We start from the raw sequence: 20,860 nt of genomic DNA on the forward strand, positions 1-20,860 counted from the left end.
AATGCCTTCATAAGATACTTCTATTTTCCCCTAGTGATATGATTACTAATTCCCTGAACACAGAAAAAAAAAAGATCCCAATTCCCTCAACTGCAATTTAACGTTTATTTTTCTGATAGGAACAGAATCCCTTGGTGGGTAGACACCCAAACATTCCCCAGTTGTACAAGCAGAAAACTTGTCTAAATTGATTAATATTACTACTATTTCTCACACAACACTTTCATACTCTGCTAACCTCTGCTACCTTACCAAACTCTAAAGACAACCAGAGCTTTCCTACTGCTCCTACTATTTTGTCTGACCCTAGGGAAGTTTTGATAATAAATTTTATCTAAGAGAATCCATGTCAAGGAAACTGCAAGCAAGTTGCTGAAAATACTGTATGTTACAAAATCTAGCACTACACTAAAAAGGATCTCAGATTTCCCAAGAAAGTGAGAGGTTTATTTATTTAATGATTCCGATCACCACAATTCTCACAGGGCCCTATCAAGGGAAATATGTGGTCCATTTAAAGTGGAGCAGACTATCTTCACTTAAGACTATTTTTCAACCTTGGCAACTTTAAAATGTAAGTACTTTAACACCTACGAAATTCTAGTTGAAGTCCACATACAGTATCTTAAAAGTGGGCAAGATTTAAAAGTACTGTCTTAATATCTGAGATGTAAAGATTCTCTTTCTTTTAATACAAGCCTTCCATTCCAAAGAATATCAAGTAGATTATTGTTTCAATCATTTCATTAGTACAGTAAAATGGAAATTATTTACTTACGGGGCAAGCCACTAGTATATAAAAAAAGAGCAAACCCCTTTTAGCACAGATGTTACCTAATTTGGTAATGAAACCTCTGCAACATAACAAGCAAGCTCAGAGAGCACCAAATTCAATCCTGAGCTACAATGTTCTCTTATATTGGGAGATTTAAATAGAAAATACATAATTTTCCTCACAGAGTCCCATTATTCCTACTTGTGATAAACATTCAACATGTTTTGTTTCTTGTTAACTGGCCAAATCTTCTACTCTGGACATTTTTAAGAGAAGATTGAACTGCCACTTGACTGGTGTGCTATAGGGTTCCTGCTTGGGCAGGGGGTTGAACTTGATGGCCTTCATGGTCCCTTTCAACTCTAACAATAAATAATAAATAAATAAAGCCCTATTTTATAGTAAAGTTTTATGCACAATCTCTTCAGTCTCATTCCACAACTTCCCACATGTAAGAATTTTCTCTCCTCATATTTTATCCTCACAAAAAGCTTCTAAATATAAGCTATTGGCTTATCCATGAGAATTTAGATGATTTAGGAATGGATGTACTATTGAAATTGATATTTTCAACCTTAGCCAAATATTCTAAGCACTGGGCTCTCCTTCACACACACTAAAGAAGTACACTTTGAGAAGTCAAATCTGGTCCTGCAAAGGCCTTACATTATACATATCCGTATTCATCCATTTGGAAATTTAAAAAAACACCATTTGGGAATATTATTTTCTGGATGTTTATTACTTATTTTATAGAATCTATTTCACTACTTCTTATTTAGAACAGTTTGTCCTTCCTGCCTCTTTGTTAATTCACACAATTAATCTATTAAATATAAGAACATGGCCGGAAAAGAAATAATTTGCTAATAGTGAACAATTCCATTACATCACCATAAATCAAACAAAAAATAAACATTATTATGACAGTTGTATTATTATATTGCTAGAGAAACTGAAGAATCAGCAAGGGCTAAAAACTCTCTTTTCTGGTAGGCTTTTCTGCAAATCCAGTGTAGAGTACTTTGGGCAAGCACTAAGGGGGGGGGGGGGGTTTGTTAAATGTCCAGTCATGTCCAGAGTGATAACTCTAGGCAAGTACGAACATGTATTAAACCTCCTTTGCATGCCTGAAATCATGGGGAAGGGGATTGTTCAGTTGCAGACTTGCAGATAAGCAGAAGTTGAAAAGAAAAGCTCAACAGAGGGAATTCTGCTCCATTTACTTTTTCATTTAAGGCCGTATGTGTGTTTCTAATTATAGGTATATGCCTTTAGCTCCACCAGTCAATCTTTGCAAAAACATTTGTCTTTAACTTTCAGAAAAGAATAGATTTCAATGATCTCCACCCCTGTTTTTCAGGCACTGATTTTAAAACTTAAAATATAAATACAAATATAACTTCATTGGGGCTTTAGTTATTTCAAAAAAATACAAAATAGCGTGAGAATTATCGGTGGATGAGATATTAAAGAGAACAGTTACAGTATGTTAATCATTGATTATAGGGAAGCTTTAATGGCATTAATTATGGTTAATTGTGGTCAAAGATAAACAAATTAAGCCTGTAGCTTTATTTTTTTCATGCATTTCAGACACTGATTTTAGAAACTCCACAATAATTAAGATTTCATTAGAGCTTTCTTTATTATAAAAGTACACAAATTAGGGGTTGCTTAAACATAAAGGTTTTCAATACAGTTAAGCCCTAATGTTATTAGAGATCAATGTATTCCAGGGGAGAGTTAGCTTGATCATTAATTTTAGGGCTGGCAACCAGTTCTTGATGGCATTGAGTAGGGCTTCATATGTAATAGGGATGAGACCTGTCGACATGGCATCAGATGGAGTTTATTTTGATGAAGTCACTGATTAAACAAACAGATAACTGGAGCCAACATGGAATAAGCCTTGCTACAAAGCTCAAAGTCTACCGAGCAGTAGTGCTAACTGTTATATGCCAGTGAGACTTGGACGGTATAAGGAGACATGCTAGGCAACTGAACCACTTCCACATGACCTGCCTCCGTAGAATTCTGAGGATAAGGTCCCAGACACTGAAGTCCTCTTCAGAACAGGTCTGCCATCAATTTCCACCCAGCTGATGAAAGCCCAGACACATTAGTCAGGCCTTGTTGCTAGGATGCCAGACCATCACATGCCTAAACAGTCCTCTATGGTGAGCTGTCTAAAGGAAAACGGTCCTATGGGGGACAAAGGAAGTGATACAAAGACACATTGAAAGCCTCCTTCAAGTTCCTCGATATTGACACCACCTCCTGGGAAACCCTGGCACAAGATAGACCAACATGGTGCATGCTGATCCACCAACACTGCCAGACATCTGAGGCCAAAAGAACATTTATAGCAAAAGAATTTACTACCGGACTCTGTAGTATCATACCCTAACCCCCAACACTTTACCCTTAGACTATCCACCGTTGACCTCACCAAGTTCCTAAGAGGTCAGGAGTTGGTGAGTATTAAAAGTCCAAAATCCATAGGTGGCATAGTAGGTTAGAGGTCTTGCTAGATCTAGCTATTATAGAATATTATTACTAGTTATTCTATAATACCACTACTATAATACTAAGAATCTATTCCTTCTTTCAAAGAGGATTCAGACAGGAAAAGGCTCGATAAATTTCCCAGTCTGCTGCTGGTTTTTAAGTCCTGAGAACTGCAAGGGATAGAGATGGAGATTTTCAGAGTTTGAGATCCTCTGCTTCAAACTGGTACCATTAGGATAAAATTGGCAGAAGAAGAATAGTCAGAAACATTGGGTAGAATTAGCTTTGTTTAGTTGTCTAGATTTATTTTGTGTGTGTTTATTTTCATTGTTTAAATGTCTAGATTTCATATAATTTGGTTTAGCATTCAATTTCTCAAAGTTTTATTCCCTTGCATTTATTAAATATAAATGTACTTTATTCACTGTTAGTTCAGTGCTGTATTTCTACTAGGCCAGTTCAAAACTGCTTGTCAACTTACCACGAAAAAAGGCAAAATGGAGCTATTTGTTTATAGGTTTACTCCTACAGAGGTTGGAGAAATGGAAAAGGAGGGAAAAAAGGGGATGGCATCTCCCAACTCAAGGGCAGGTGAAGGTGGTCCAATTTCCAGTCCTGAGTAGAACTCTTTCACCTGGGAAAACAGTTCCATACACACTCTACCAACTTTACATAAGGAAGATGGAGTTCTCTGATCAGGTTACATGTGGCATTCTAGGACAAAGCTATAATGTTGCCCCCTCCCCCCCACCTAATTTGCTTAATAACTGCATGAGTCTGCAGAGCAAAGATGGGGAAACTCAGCTTCTGCTTTGGAGAAGTAAAAAAGAAGAGGCAGAATAGATCTTGCTTGGAGCAAGAATAAGCACTACAATTTGCATACACTGGGGGGGAAAATCAGGAGTCTGCCACTGGGGGTTGTGCTACGGATCCTAATCATCACAATTCATTCAAATAGCATTATATACTCTCCAGACTTCAGGGAGAGAACAACCATCATATATACAGAGGCTGCTTTAAAAATCATTTTTTTAAAAACCCAATTGCAGAATAGAGAAGGAATATGGCAAGACTCATTTCCAGAGCAAACCACAAAATATATTCTTGGTTTCTACAATATGAATTAACCTAAAACAGCCTTCCACCATTTATGGTTTAGAGTGCTGTAGGAAGTCAACTACTGTACTGTCTTAGCAAAGTGGAAGACAATTCATGAATGATAAAGCAGGAATTTTGGTGGCAAATTTTTTTTTACCTTCAGAATTAAGATTTCTCAGACAATGAAAAAAATGGCTTCACTCCTTCCAATGACACCATCCTACTGCTAAATGTTTTCCTGTAGCCTTGCAGAAGGTCAGAAGGCCCCAATCCACATCAGGTGAACCAGGTTATTATATGAAGATAGTGGGCTAGGATAGCATTTGGACATCTTTTCTTCTTATCACATCTTCATGTACAGGAAAACAATAAAAAATATTCTCCCTTGGTGATATGCTGGAAATCTTTTGTCATCACAATAGCTACAATAATAGTCATCCGTCCATTTTTCAAAGTCTTAAATATTTTTCTGTGGATGGCCCATTTTGGTAATAAGCTAAGTAGAAAATTTGAATCTGTTCTTACATGTTTTTCCCTTAAAAACAAGCCAAACTTGTCTTGATCAAATCTTTTTACCTCCCAGGTTTCTGAATATCACATACTATACATCAAACAGATGCAACTTCAGCTGAGTGCTTGCTTCTGAATGTCTTACAGTTCTTGGTGCGCTTAAATGGATTAATGTCATTATTTGAATGAGGTGCTGCTGTTCTTAAAGCAATGTAATCAAAAGCTCCCTTGCCACAAAATATGTAAAGCACTTTGTTTACAAGAATATAAGAAGAACCCCAGGTCAAAGGGACCATCCAGGCTAAATGTCTGGGTCACACTGATTGTCTACCTGCCTTTAGAACTAACAGCCCTTTTTTACCATCACTTTGAAGATAATTTGAAGAATGTTACCTGTGATTAAAGCTAATTATCTTCCAGGATAGGCATGAAGATTTCAAAACATAAGGTTTCACTAATAACTATTAAGCCTAGTAAATGTTTTGATTTACAATGTTTTGTGTAGAGACTCATCCAGGCTGGTAATGATTTTTTTTCAGCATGTGTTTTTAGGAAAACAATAGAAGCAATAGAAGCATTTGGATTTGTATGTCGCCCCTCTCTGAGACATGGAGCAGCTCACAACATATATAAAGAGACAATAATAAAATCAATCCAATTAATACATAAAAACAATCCATAAAAATCTACTTTAAAAACTTCCATTGCCTTATTGCCTTATTTGCTTTTACATTGATTCCAATGGGAAAAATTGCTTCTTCTTACAAACTTTTCTACTTAAGAACCTGGTCACGGAAGGAATTAAGTTCTTAAGTAGAGGTACCACTGTACACAATTTCACCATAATAAAACCGACCAGTTAGAGAACACCCACAGAATCATCAACAACATCTTCAAAAGAACTGAATTTATCAGAGAAGAAGAAAACAACAACTCACTATCCTTTCTGAACAACCTGATCTGCAGGGACCATAATGTCAAACTAAAAACACAAGTAACAAAAAACCCTCATCCATACTAACTAGGTGCTCTACTACCAGAGCAACAACAAGAGAAGCTATATTATTTAGACAAGCACAAATGCACTCCAGCATCCCTGAACAGCAGAAAAGAGAAACAAAGCATGTATACAATATACGTACTGTATTACAACAAAATGGAAAGCCCTACCACAAAAATAAACCTGGGAGATGGGTGTGGCCAGCAGGGGAGGCAATGGTGTCTGGCATAGCCATAGCCTTCCAGCCCCTTGGTGCAGCTCAAATACCGATAAGTCTGAGCATGGAGGCAGAGGCAGGGAATCCGAGACCAAGCTACAAGGAATAAATTGGAATCACTCTATAATATGTAAATAGATATATTGCTCTTGGGTTAAAATGATCTATACAAGAAACACCCCTGATATGGTGGTGGGGTATGTGTGTTTGTCGGGGTGGTGGGCACTTTTCACTATACACTGTTTTATGTTGTGTGTATATTAAAATTGTTAAAAATCAATAAAAATATTTTTTTTTTTAAAAGAGGCAGAGGCAGGGAAGTAGTAAACAGGTGATCCAGACATACTGTGTGGCTGCCCGGCTCACAGGAGGCTTGCCCGGCAGCACAGGCAGCAGGCAGAGGCATGGGGGAGGCAGTTGATCCTAATTTCCCACATGGATGTTTGTTCAGTGCAGCTGCAGGCAAGCCGAGAAATGCTTCGACGGAGTGGGCGGCATGTTGGGATTGCCTCTTCCTCCACCTGGCTCTGCTGTGCACTTTTTGCCCAGAGGCAGACAAAACTTTGTCTGCTTTCAAAGGGGATGCTTTGAAATGGAGCTAATTGCTCCGTTTCAAACCATCTTCTTTGCAAGCATACAAAGCTTTGAGTCTCCATTATTTCTCAGTCTGGGTGAAAAGTGTTTGGTCACCTATGGCAGTGTTTCCCAACCTTGGGCACTTGAAGATATTTGGACTTCAACTCCCAGCATTCGCTGGCTAGGGAATTCTGGGAGTTGAAGTCCAAATATCTTCAAGTGCCCATGCTTGGGAAACACTGACCTATGGTGGGTTCTGATGCAGCCTGTGGCTACAGTGGCAAAAAATACCCCCCCCCCAAAAAAAAAAACCCCTGAAAACAACATGTGCAGAAGAAAAGATAACCCAGAAAAATATTCCAAAAATAATTTTAAAAAATAAAAATTCCCCCTCCCAAAAAAGCTGAAAACAAGATGATGACCGCATGCATAGTGCTGGAAACCTGGCTTCTGCACATGTGCAGAAGGGAAAAAAAAAAACCCAGAAAAAATTCCAATAAATAAAATAAAAATTAAGAAATAACACCACCCCCCCAAAAGCTGAAAACAAGATGATGACCATATGCACAATGCTGGGAACCCCCCCCCCCAGAAAATTCCCCCACCCCCAAAAAAATTCTAAAAAACTCCAGATGGTAGCACCCATGGACCAGCACCAACCAAACCGGTTCTGTGATGTCGTGACATCACCAGCGGATCGTTACTGGTTTGGGCATACCGATCCAAACCAGGAGAAACTCACCTCCTGGTACTTGGGAATGGATCAAATTGCCCCATGGGTGACCAAACACTTTTCGCCCAGACAGAGAAATGACAGAGCTCAAAGCTTTGTGCGGTTGCAAAGCGGATGGTTTAAAATGGAGCAATTAGTTCCATTTTCAAAGGGTCCCCTTTGCAAGCAGACAAAGCTTCACCTCCCTCTGGTGACAGGGTTGGGCAGATACCCCTTCCCCGCCCTCTCCATCCCACTGTCTGCTTCCCTGTGGCCTCAATCGGGCCAAGCTCTTGACACGCTCCACCCTTCCCCTGCCCTGCCAGGAGGGTAAAGAGCTCCTGCAAAGCTAGCAGCAGCATGGGCAGCCGCTTGGCAGCCAGCACAGTGCCCACCATGGCCAAGAAGTGCCCAGGCTATGCCAGTAGAGGAAAAAAAGAAAGCAAAAGAAAATAAAAGAAAGGTAAGAGGTGGACCTACTGCTACAAGAATGTGACAAACAGTGGACAGAGGTGGTCAGTTCGTGTTTTGGACAGCCCAAAAGTTACTCCACAGAAGGTAGGGTAATTACAGATTTTTTTTCCATCCTAAGGGAAGAAAATCCAAATAACTTAGAAGCTCAACTGGAAATAAGCTGATTTAAAAGTATTAATATCTCTAGCTGACCAAGGCTTCCAAAAAAGCACAACGTTTTCTAAAAAAAAGGTGTTTTCAAACTACCACGTTCAAACCCTGCCATGTTATCAGATTAAATAAATTTCTAATTGTTTCTACAGCACAATGTTCCTCTCCATGCTACTGTAACACACTATCAGCCACAGTTCAGTGGCATGTTCTTCTCCTGTTCACACTGCTGCGAAGTAATAAGATCAAGCTGAGCAGTCATTCTCCATGTGTTTCTTGAATGGGCTGTGACATCCCACCTACAGCTTAAACTTTCAGCAAGGCTTTGAAAAGTACAAAAGAAATGACCAAAGTCCTTGCTTTGCGCCCATATTTCAAAAAAGCTGTTTTTTTAAAAAGGTCTGGGTTTTCAGAAGGATAACTGTGATTGTTTCTGAAAGCTGAAACAATGTGGTGTCTTGTGTACCTTAATGATAAACAAACTGAAAATGACCATCTAAGTGTTTGTGATTGACATTCCACTTCATCAGATAAATGGAGCAGGGAGTGAACAGGAGAGGGGATGAATGCAAGAGCTTCTGTCAAGTTTTTGAGGGAGTTAAAGGAGAACACTGTCTATGTATCAAGCAGGAAAGAGTTATTATTAAGAGAAAAGAAAGAGTAAAAACCATTTGGAATCCTGCAATGACCAAAGGGTGAAATTTTGTGCCTGGCAATAGTAGGCAGAGCTCCAGAAGACTTTACATTCATATTTCAAACCATCAGCTTTCTAGACTTTTTGAGTAGGACTGTAAGCTCAAAATATATGGGAAAAATTGTTAAATAACCACAACCAGAAATGCCATGCAGTATTTCCATATGTTATGGGCAGGGATTTGGTACATTTTCCCCTCTACAGCAGAATAAACTGTATTACCTTAATTGGCATCACTAGCTGAGAAAATTTAACTCTTTGTTTAGCTTTCTAGATTTGGGATGCCTATAAGTGTGTATGTGTGTGTATAAAAATGATATTTGAACAACTTCTGTTTAAGATGTCACTGCAACTGCAGTTCTCAGCTCACCTCACCACTGAGGGGAAAGACAATACAATATATAGAGTATATGAAATGTCAGGTCCCATAGGCTAATCACAATGTTTTATTATTATTATTTTTAGAGAAAATGTTCCTACTTTTAGGAATGTTCAAAGTTGATGCATTATAAAGGAAATTAATAGAAGAAAATGGCAATGAATGTAAATATTGAGTGTAAATTACAGTATATAATAAATATCCCTTTTGGTATACCCTCTTCATTTTTACTAGTTGCATGTATTTGAATATTATTATTTCTAATACACTCTTTTTCAAATTTTTGACTTTTACTAGTATCACATATCTTAATATTATCATATTTTCACTTGACAAAACAAACAAACAAATAAAAATATTAGAAAAAAGGTTTTGCATATATTGAGGATGCTTTTCTTTGTTGATCCTAATTATCTACTTTTTAAGAAGTAAACAAGGAATAATAAACACAAATAGGTTTTAGTTTACCCGTGACAAAATACACTTTTTTGAATAGTGGGTGTTTGGTTTCTTGGTGCAGATGATCTGCAAGGCTTGTTGGAGTGATTTTATGTTCATAGTGTTGGTGAGTTTGGGTGGTTGTGGATTATTTTGTAAGTTGAAAATTAAGGCTGTAGTCCTTATGTAAATGAAAATGTCCCTTTGAAATCAGTGGAGGTTACATTTGATTAGACATGCAAAACCATATTCTGTCAGTCTGTAATATTTCTTTTTACTCCATTGATCACTGACATGATGGAAAGCTCCAAATCTAAATATGTAATAGAAAAATCACACAGGGCAAATGCATATTTATGAGATTCAGGTTTATGTAATGTGTACCCACATTTATAAATTCAATAATGATTTCCTTATGGATTGTTTGTTTTTGTATCTCTCTAAATTGGTGATTAGCTGCCACTGATCAAGTACAGAAAGCCATATATCTCTGGACGTGTTGATAGCAGAGTGTGAAGGATTAACAAATGTGTTCCATTGTGGTTGTTTATTTCCTTTGTTGTTTCTATGGTTTCAGCCAAGGGTTTTTTTACTACTAAGGTTAATGCTAGTAAGAAATATGATGAATACACAAGTTATAAATCAGTAGGAAATAAAATCAATACACAAGTTATAGAGTGATGTTTACTAGCAATTAAAGTGATGTTCGTTTCTTTAGAACTGAGGATAAAAAAAATGAAAGGACGTTCTTTTATTAATGGAAACAGTATGGCTGAGACATCAAAGCACTGGATTTTTTCATGCTCACTGGAAAATTTCTGAAGCTTAATTCCAACACTTAGCAAGATAAAAAGCAAACTTATGTTAACTATATAGCTTAAAATGAAATTGGCTTCATTAGAGCTGTTGAAATTAACAGATCAGAAATGTGATCACAACGCCAGAGGCAGAATATTAGTCCACTGAACATATGATTCTCAAAAATATCCCTAAAAGCGAATCATCAATAACAGAACTTGATCGCAGATGATAAATTAATGATGCTATCTGGAGACTTAATAAAGATAATCAATTGATGTCAATCAAGGAAAGAGCCTTGCATGCTTTTTTCTTCTCCTTGACATCAGAAGCTTACTCCAGTTTACATTTTTAAAAAACCACCTACAGAAGTAATCTAAAATTTAAGTTTAAAAATGCAGAATTTTTAATCTAATATGGGTGCATTAAGCCAGTGTTTCCCAGCCTTGGCAACTTGAAGATATTTGGACTTCAACTCCCAGAATTCCTGAGCCAGCGAATGCTGGCTGGGGAATTCTGGGAGTTGAAGTCCAGATATCTTCAAGTTGCCAAGGTTGGGAAACACTGCATTAAGCAGTCACGATGGTGGCCACATGATCAAAGCTCCACCCCCTTTTCTTACTGCACGCGACCTATGTCAAGAACTCTGTGAAGTTGTGGCTGACATTTTGACTTTTTTGACCTCTCAAATATATCTTTGTTTAACACAGATATCTTGAACAACAACGTATAATAGTAAAAGGCAATCTAAAATCCTTCATGCCCAAACTTCATTGTATGCTAAAGCAGCTTTCCATATCTGCCCACTCCCCATTTTTAAACCACAATTCCCATCATCCTCAGCTAGCACTATTTTAAGATAAAGTTATTAACCTGGGCTATCTTTATTTAAGGGAAAAGGCGCTCTCACAAAGAATCTCCAAGTTGATAAATTGTCCCTTGGCTTCTTTGAAGCATTTTGACCAACATTTAGATACAACATTTCTATTTAAAACTTGTAAGAGTGGCTTTTGACTAACTTCAAATAACAGGAAGAGGAAACCTCTACTCCAGTATTTTGGTGATACACACCATTATTTGGTAGGTGTTTGGATGTCTATGTCTATATGGGATGAAATTATTGTTAATGCACCCAGATACCTGCCAGTCCCCTCTTCTGAATTGATCAAGCACACCTGTGCCCAGCAAAAGGCATAAAATCAATATCACGCGAAGTGTTAATACCACTTTGCCACTTGTTAAGGCCATACTTGGAATACTGCATTCAATTTTGGTCACCACGATACAGAAAAGATATTGAGACTCTAGAAAGTGCGCAGAGAAGAGCAACAAATATTATTAGAGGACTGGAGTCTAAAACATGAAGAATGGTTGCAGGAACTGGGTATGTCTAGTTCAATGAAAAGAAGGACTAGTGGAGACAGGGTAGCAGCATTCCAATATCACAGGAGCTATTACAAAGAAGAGGGAGTCAAACTATTCTCCAAAGCACGTGAGAATAGAACAAGAAGCAATGGATGGAAACTAAACAGAAGCAACTTAGAACTAAGGATAAATTTCCTGACAGTTAGAACAATTAATCAGTGGAACAGCTTGCCTCCAGAAGTTGTGAATTCTCCAACACTAGAAGTTTTTAAGATGTTGGATAACCATTTGTCTGAAGTAGTGTAGGTTTCCTGCCTAAGCAGGGGGTTGGACTAAAAGACCTCCAAGGTCCCTTCCAACTCTTGTTGTTGTTACTACTATTATTACTATTATATGATTCCCAGCGACCGGTGAGGCCCCACAGAGTTGGCCTCCTTAGGGTCCCATCGACCAAACAATGTCGGCTGGTGGGACCTAGGGGAAGAGCCTTCTTTGTGGGAGCCCCGACCCTCTGGAATCAGCTCCCCCTGGAGATTTGCACTGCCCCCACCCTCCTCGTCTTCCGAAAGACCTTAAAAACTCATCTTTGCCGCCAGGCTTGGGACTTTTAGATCTTCCTCCTGACCAATGAATGTTTAAAGTATGATTGTTGAATGATTGGTTGATAAGTTTTTTTTCTTTTTAATTGAATTTACATGATTGTTTTTAAATGTAACATTAATTGGATTTATATTCTTGTTCTGTTTTTATATATGCTGTGAGCCGCCCCAAGTCCTCGGAGAGGGGTGGCACACAATTCCAAATAAATAAATAAATAAATAAAATTTTATTACTGCTACTATTGTTGTTATTATTATTGTTATTACTATTATTATATGATGATGGTGGTGACAGCCTCTCCCTACCCTGGCTAGAGAGGGTGGGAAATATTATCCAAGACAAAATGGCTTTTGGCATCACGGGTGATCTTGTGGGATCCCCTGTGTTGTTCTCCAGGAAGGCCATTGCGCACCTCTGTTCACCATATACCAAAGCTTACTTCCAGACAACCCTTTAGGCCAGTATTTCCCAACCTTGGCAACTTGAAGATATCTGGACTTCAACTCCCAGAATTCCCCAGCCAGCGAATGCTGGCTGGGGAATTCTGGGAGTTGAAGTCCAGATATCTTCAAGTTGCCAAGGTTGGGAAACACTGCTCTAGGCTGCTTGTGCAAAAGCTACTTCAGGGAGGAAGAAACCAGAAGCGGGACTCCAAAACCCCCAAACAAGCCCGCTTTTCCTCGATGCCCAGACGTCCTGTCATTTATTCCCTGCTGAAGCCCCGAGGTTCAGGCTACACCGCTCGCCTTTGTTGTGCTCCTGTCGGATTATAACCCAAAGACGTGGCGCCGCGTGAGGGGGGGGGGGGGAAGGATGCTCGGCTGCAGGGAGCAACGGGAACCCGCCGGTCGGGACGGCGCGGGGTACCTGCCCGGCGGAGAGCGCTGAACAGGTAAACCCCACCGGCAGCCGCCTCACGCGGAAGAAGAGCCCTGGCGCGAGGTCGCCTGTCTCTCCACCTCACTTCGCAGTTCCTGCTCAACAGCGCGCGCACACTCAAGCGCGTATAAACACGGGCGCGCGAAGAGGGGTCCCTCGCCCCCTTAACCTTTAGGCTTAACCCCCTCTTCCCCCCGCGACCCCTTCTGCTCCTCCGGCTCCGCACTGACCCAGAAGATGAAGTTGAAAAGGAAGAGCAGGAACTTGACGCAGCGCATCCCTCCTTGCACTCGCCCCATGGCAGCAGCAGCAGCGGCGGCAGCTCTTCCTCGCGGGCTTTCTTCCTCCTTCGGCAGCAGTCAAGAGAATGGAAGGGAGGGGAAATTAAAAAAAAAAAAAAAAAGCCCGGCGAGCTCTCTCGCCCAGGCGCCTTTTTACCCCCCTTGCCGCTTTCCAGCCGGGGAGGGCGCGGGGGCGGAGCCTGCGAGGAGGAGGCGGGGCGGAGCGCCGGGTTTGTTTCAGGGCCCTTTGACCTTCCGCTCCCAACGGAGGCTTTAGCCGGGACTCGGCTTCTAATGTTAAAAACAAAACAAAACAAAGGCTCGCGGGGGCCGAGAATTGCGCCAGCTTTTTCTTATGTATTAACTGGGACTGAACGAGAGACGCGTTTTGGCGGGAATAATGCCTGCCTTTGAGGCAAAATTCAGCTCGTGGGAACCGCCTCCAAGATTAAATTTTGGCACTAGATTCCTTCCTTGATATTGCATCTCTTTTGCTGCCTTCAGGGTACGTTTAATTCTTGTCCAAGGTATGTTTCTGGATAGATAGGTAGGTAGGTAGATTTATAAACTGCCCCTCTCCTGATGGATAGATAGATAAAGATAGACAGATGTAGATAGATAAATAAAGACAGACAAGCAGACAGATAGACAGACAGACAGGTAGGTAGGTAGTAGGTAGATTTATAAGCTGCCTCTGTCCTGATGGATAGATATATAAAGATAGACAGATGTAGATAGATAGATAAAGACAGACAAGCAGACAGACAGACAGATAGAATAGAATAGAATAGAATAGAATTTTATTGGCCAAGTGTGATTGGACACACAAGGAATTTGTCTTGGTGCATATGCTCTCAACGTACATAAAATAAAATATACATTTGTCAAGAATCATGTGATATAACACTTAATGATTGTCATAGGGGTCAAATAAGATAGATAGATAGATAGAGATATTTAGATTTATAAGCTGCCCCTCTCCTGACGGAGAGGTAGGTAGGTAGGTAGCTAGATAGATGACAGACAGATAAAGATAGATAGAGATAGATAGATAGATATAGAGAGAGAGAGGGAGAGGGAGAGATACCCCTATATCTGATAACTAGGCTGGGAATAAAAGCTACCCTGTCCTCATAGCAGCTGTGTTCCCACAAAAGACAGTTGAGCAAAACAAATCTATCATTTTAGCCTACACTGACACTGGACAGTTTATGGTTCAGTCGAGCTGCAGAAAACCGGATTATTTAAGCAGACCGTCATTCAATTCACGTGTCCAGGGAATATAGAAGGAAGTTTGCAGCTGCATACGCTGATGCTGTTCTAAGGTGCTTTTCTCATATTAAAAATTAAAGCTTTCAAAGCTTTCTGCAAATGGATTTTATTTTCCTAGGGAGGAAAAAAAATTGGCTTACAGCATTGTGCACGGCATCACTTTTCTACTTGTAACAATTTTTCATATTACAGTATTATTGGATAGTATTAAAAGAGGGCACTGCTTTTAATGAGTATATATTTAAAAGGAGAAATAATCTCAGCATGTAATTGAAGATGGATTTGTATGCCTAATTACCACAATAATATATTAAAGTCCGTGGTCTAATATCTAAGTTAAGGTACCAATTGGAACACTGTTGGCTTATTAGGGACTTACAATAGCATTTGGGGAGGGTGCCTTGGAGTCTATATTGACTCCAAGTGATTGCCTAGATAAGTCCCTGAAGTTTTCTTAGTATGGTTTTAAGTAGTAGTTTGCCACTGTTTCCTTCCTAGAGCTGAGAGTGACTAGCCCAAGGACACCCAATTAGCTTAAGCACTGGCAGTGTTTAAGATACTATATACTACACTACACTACTAGAATTGTTAGACCAATTCTAGAATACAACTTACCAGTCTGGAACCTGCATTGCATATCAGATACAATCGAGAGAGTCCAGAAATATTTCACAAGAAGAGTCCTTCACTCCTCCGCTCGCAACAAATACCTTATTCCACCAGACAAACAAACAAACAAACAAACAAACAAACAAACAAATAACTTTTTTAAAAAAATACACCAAACTGGCTCTTAACCACATATTCCTAATTTTAGAAAAACTTGACCCATGAAGTCAAGTTTTGGCCACCAAGCTTTATCACAGAAGGGGCTAAATATGACTGTTTCTCACCTCTGCTGCTTTTAAACCATGTGTGTGGAAGGCAGGGAATAATGGCTTGGATTTCCTCTCCAAAGGGAAACACAGGACAGGAAAGAAGGAGGCAACTGCTTGTCTTTCCATCATCAAGAGGGAAGGGGAAAAAAATTCCATGGTGGCTGCACAGCTGGATATTTGAACTTGCTTGCTTCATGGTGGGACATGGCACTTCCTGAATCAGGTGTGACATTTCCCCATCTCTGAGAACAAGCGATTCCCATTTTAGGAATCATCATCAGTACTAAAAAGTTATCATGCTCACACATCCCTCTTAAGTAGTGCGGCAAAATAAAGGCTAGCATGGAGTTTGTTGATTTAAATTTTGTAGGGACTATACGTTTAAAACAGATTATTATAAAAGATACTTCAAATTGTTCTTTTTCAAAGTCATAGAAGTGGAAATGCTTAATGAGAATATGAGATGACATGAACAAATGCATGAGGACTAGAATGCCCCAGTATAGTTTAGCTTTCACCTATCTCAAAAAGCTACAAGTTAAATATAGAACAAAGAGATGCTTTGCCACCAAACTAAAATTCCTAGAAAAAATATTTTCATATATAATAGAATAGAATAAATTTTTTATTGGCCAAGTGTGATTGGACACACAAGGAATTTCTCTTGGTGCATATGCTCTCAACGTACATAAAATAAAATATACATTTGTCAAGAATCATGTGGTACAACACTTAATGATTGTCATAGGGGTCAAATAAGCAACGAAGAAGCAATATTAATAAAAATAAGATATAAGGATTTGGGGTCTTCACATAGAAATGACACAACATAATCTGCAATTATGTTTATACGGGAGGCTGTTTTGTTCTCTAAAACTCCTATGTGGTTTGCTTCTCAAAAAGATTTTCTGATAAAATTGTTCTGCAACCTGGAAAGTTTCATTATGTGGCACGTAAGCTTGTCTAAACGTTAAAGCCACATCCTTATATAGACAAACTATCATTAAAGGATCCTCAGTCTCCCTGTAAATGCATACAAAAATCATTGTTGGATTATTTTTAGTAAAGACACAATTTTAAAAATACACCACATTCCTAATTTACAGTTGAAGTCCAATTTTTTTTAAAAAAATCCTTGCTTAAGGTAATTAAAGAGGTATGAAGGCCATAAACAACTTTCATCATTTATATATATTAATTGGATTTGTATGCCGCCCCTCTCTGTGGACTAGGGGTGACTATTTGATATTTAATTTGGTTCTCATAAACATTGCTGAACAACTAAATTTGGTAGATAAGTTCTATAACTTTTCCTACCTGACGAAATCATTAAAATGCACTTCCTGAACCCAAAAGCTTAGTCAGAGAATCATTTACAAAATAACAAAGATGGAAATGATGTTTTCTAGTTCAATCCGTTTTTCACAAATATCTTGCCTGTCTGACGTCATCACCGATTCCAATTGGTTGCCTGAACCTGCTCACTTGCCGAGAGCTCTACAAAGTGGCTGCGCTGCCCAGCAACACCTGGCTGTCGGCACACATGATGCTACTATTGCTTACATCACCACTGTCCTTTTTTTGGCACAGGAGGCTGTGAACGCACCTTTCCAGCAGCTCAGAGCCAGCTCTACCCTTGAGTCATCAGCAAGACATTAATAAATGGCACACAGAGACTTTCCCTTGCATCTGCTCCCCCATGCGATGGCTGACCATAGCAGCAGAGGGAAAGCCAAGTAAAAAAGCGCCCCTGCCAGGAGAGGAGAAGGGGCATCACAGAAGACTGAGTCTTCCTCCCCAACGCCCCAGTCAACCAGGGATCGCTCTCCCCATGACTGGCAGGCCCCTCCCCCTCCAGCCAGACCCAAGTCATCATCTGCGCTGTCTGAGGGGGCTAGATCTCAGAGTGGCAAGACCGCCAATCGCCCTAAAGCCCTCCTTAACTCACCTGAAGGGTCCATTCCCCCTGAAGGGAGTAACCTTAGAACTGAGACTGTACGCAGCCGCAGGAAGGTCCCTTCCACTGCTGTGCTAGTTCCACAAAGGGCTCATTATAAGAAAAAAGACATGGCAGACCATGCTAATCAACGTCATAAGCATCCCTCAAACTGATCCAGTGATGCCTTGTCATTAGACACTGTCAACCTTTGTCTTCCAGAAGTGGATGTCTGGGTCTCCTCACACCCTGCCAGTGATGCAGAGGTCAGGCACGAGTTGAGCCCCCCCACTCAGGACCCCCTTGAATCCAGAATTAACTCCGCCATCTGTATGGGCATAGAAATGGGCATCAAGGCCATGATAGGTTCCCTCAAGCTCTCTGTCTTAGCATCTCCCTCAATAGGGCATTCCCAGCACCTGCTTCTGACAGTGTCCAAGGGGGGTGGGTTTACAATCTGCAATCCTATTCGTCCCAGAGTTTCCTGGACTCCCTAAGGGACCTGGAGGATGGCCATCAGACTGAGGGGAAATCAGATCCTGACCAAGGGGATGCCCAAATGTCTGAGGATGAAGACCTGGGGCTGGAACCGCTGGCCTCCCCAGGTCTGTTCCACCCAGGCCTATTCAGGTCACTTCTCCATAAGACACAAGCTACCGCAAACCTGCCTTCTGCTTCATCGGCACCTGTAGTAGGTTCCTCCCAGGTGGACCCTATCTTTGAGGAGACCACCTCCCAGGCCGAGGTGATCCCCATTCCGAATTTCTTCGTGGAGGCTGTGGTAAAGCAGTGACAGACCCTGGCACTGATTGTTTAAATGAGAGTGATTTATTTTAATGAAGTCGAATTTTAGATTAGTTAATTTAACTTTAATATTGGATTTAGGATATTTTTATTGTTTTTATATGTTGTAAGCCACCCTGAGTCTTTGGAGAGGGGCGGCATATAAATCCAATGAATGAATGAATGCATGAATAAATGAGTGAATAACACCCTCGACAAAAAATTCTTTACTCTCACCCCACTATTAGTTCAACACCTCCCAGTGCCACCAGTCATCAGTCCAGTGTTAACTCTTTACTCAAATGCCCAGATGCCTGGGGACTCTTTCCCTGGAGTGAGGAGAGAATGGAGATTTTGCAGTATCCTTCCCCTGCCATGCCCACCAAGCCACACCCACGAAGCTAAGCCATGCCCACAGGACCTGCAATGTGCTGTAGCCTCCAAGCCTGTGAGTATTGTTCAGTAAGAGAGCAATGCCCTGAATGGCATAAGAGTACAAGCAACATACCTTGGCTCCTCAATAGTAAAGGGATTGCTCAGCGTGGATCATTCCTCTTAAGAGGTAAATTCATGCATAAAATATTTGGGCACAAGCAAGGAAAAATTAATGCTAGATATCTTAACTACTGTTACTTCTGTTTATGTAAATGTCTGACATTTAGTTTGCTTTTTTACATTTGTTCTGAGTTTTATTCTGGTCTCTTCTGTTTTAAATCCTATGGCTTTCTCTACGTTATAAGTACCTTTGGTATTCTTGCTTATGTTTTTATTGCATCCCTTAAAATTTTATGTTGTGATTGCATGTTCTGAGAACAGAGTTACAGATATATTTGCATTTACTCTGAGAACCTGAGGGCTGGATGCATCACATACTAGCCATGCCTATACTCACACCCACACCTGGTTTACCAAAGGGGGAAAAGTTGCAGTACGTCACGTTGACAATGCGACACCACAAGTTTGACACCCCTGATGTAGATCCCTAATCTATTAATAAACAAAGGTGTATAGTTTGATATAAGCATCTACGTATGTCTATGTACTATAAATCTGCACAACTTTGTTATTTGAGCTTTTTTAAAACCTTTTTTGAATCAGCTTTGAGATAGCTAAAACATTTTTACTGGCCTTTGAGAGTTTCCTAAGATCTGGGCATTGCGCCATTATGTCCAATGAATAATCCAGTCTTGTCCCTTGGGTAGGACAAAGGCCACCTTATTCTTTTGTGTGTCTTGTCTTAAGTTAAAGAATTTATTCTCTGTGGTTTAAATGCATGGAAGATTAAAGCTTTGGCTTTTCCTTCTAAACATAAATAACAATTTGATATACTATTAAGATTAGTTTCAATGGTGTATAGCTATACCTGTGGTCAAATGTATTTTGTGCTTATTTTTTCTTTAAAAAATACCTCATAACCTATAGCTGTAAGTTACCACAAGCATTGTTATTAAGCAAGGAAATTGTGGTTTTAGTTTCCATTCTTGTAAGACAGGCCAACCAGATTGTCATTTTCTAAAAAATAATACTGTACCTATTTTCAAAGCCTGCATATGCACATACAATGTCCTACACCTCACTATTCTTCCTAAAAGCATACAGGCTTAGAAACCTGGGTAAAGATTCCTGTCCTATTTCTTTCCAAAGAACAGGTTTTTGCCTGAGCCTACAAAGGACTATATCGAAATTGGAGGGAGGGGATCTCAAAATGGAATTCTATCATTTAATTTTCCTAAACCATGAAGATTCAGTGCAGCTTTTAATTAAGGAAAAGTCAATTCCCGAGCACTCAAAAGTTCTGCTCTATTATTGACGATCCTCTCTAAAAAAAATCTATATAAGGTATCACCCTCATTTATATTGTTTATAGCAAATGTAACTCATTTGAGTGGCAATGAAGAATTCAAATTATGTTTTACCCATAGGAGAGACTGACTTATTTTCCTAAAGGAATATATCATGCAAGATACATAGCTGTATGACATTTTCCATGACCAACCTCCTTGCACTTGACCTGAATGAGTCTCTAGATGCTGCGGTAGCTGCCATCAAATAAAAAGAACTTTCAGTGCAATATGTGAGGCCAATGAATAGTGACCAAAATGATGCCAGGAGCTCACAGACAAACTTGCTAGTCAGAGCTGTGTCCGAGGAATGGCTATAAAAGACATCAGGGTAGTCCAACTCAAACACTGGATGTGGGGAAGATAGCCAAATTGCGAAAAACAAAACCTGGATGGAAAAAAATATTCCCTGCTTTGTCTATTAGTGTGTTCTTTGATAAATCCCTGTGCTTGCTATTTATAGACAACATTGCACGGACATCTGATCTCTTAGTTTAATTTTAAACATTACCAGGCAATCATTTCAGAACAATATTTTTTTGTGCAGAAATTCAAATCACAGCTCGTAATAGGTTATGATCCTTTTTTCCTTTTGATGAGTATGGCCTTTGTTTTATATAGCTGCTATTAGGAATTCTGGACTTATCCCAACATTGTTCTAACCAAGATATGTATATGCCCCAGCAATGTTTT

General features: G+C 39.7%; 1 protein-coding gene across 2 annotated transcripts in view; it reads right to left on the reverse strand.

The window, feature by feature from the left end:
- Positions 1-13,586, reverse strand: part of TSPAN2 (tetraspanin 2) — a 61,116-nt gene extending 47,530 nt beyond the window's left edge. Inside the window, exon 1 of one of the 2 annotated variants that reach the window (XM_070745693.1) lies at positions 13,407-13,586. In XM_070745693.1, the coding sequence (XP_070601794.1) occupies positions 13,407-13,475 (69 nt within the window). In that variant the 5' untranslated portion in view covers positions 13,476-13,586. The remainder of the gene's footprint in view (positions 1-13,406) is intronic. The other variant, XM_070745694.1, reaches the window with a different exon arrangement.
- Positions 13,587-20,860: the final 7,274 nt, after the last annotated feature.

Source organism: Erythrolamprus reginae, chromosome 3 (assembly GCF_031021105.1).
Source record: "Erythrolamprus reginae isolate rEryReg1 chromosome 3, rEryReg1.hap1, whole genome shotgun sequence".
Lineage (NCBI taxonomy): Eukaryota > Metazoa > Chordata > Lepidosauria > Squamata > Dipsadidae > Erythrolamprus > Erythrolamprus reginae.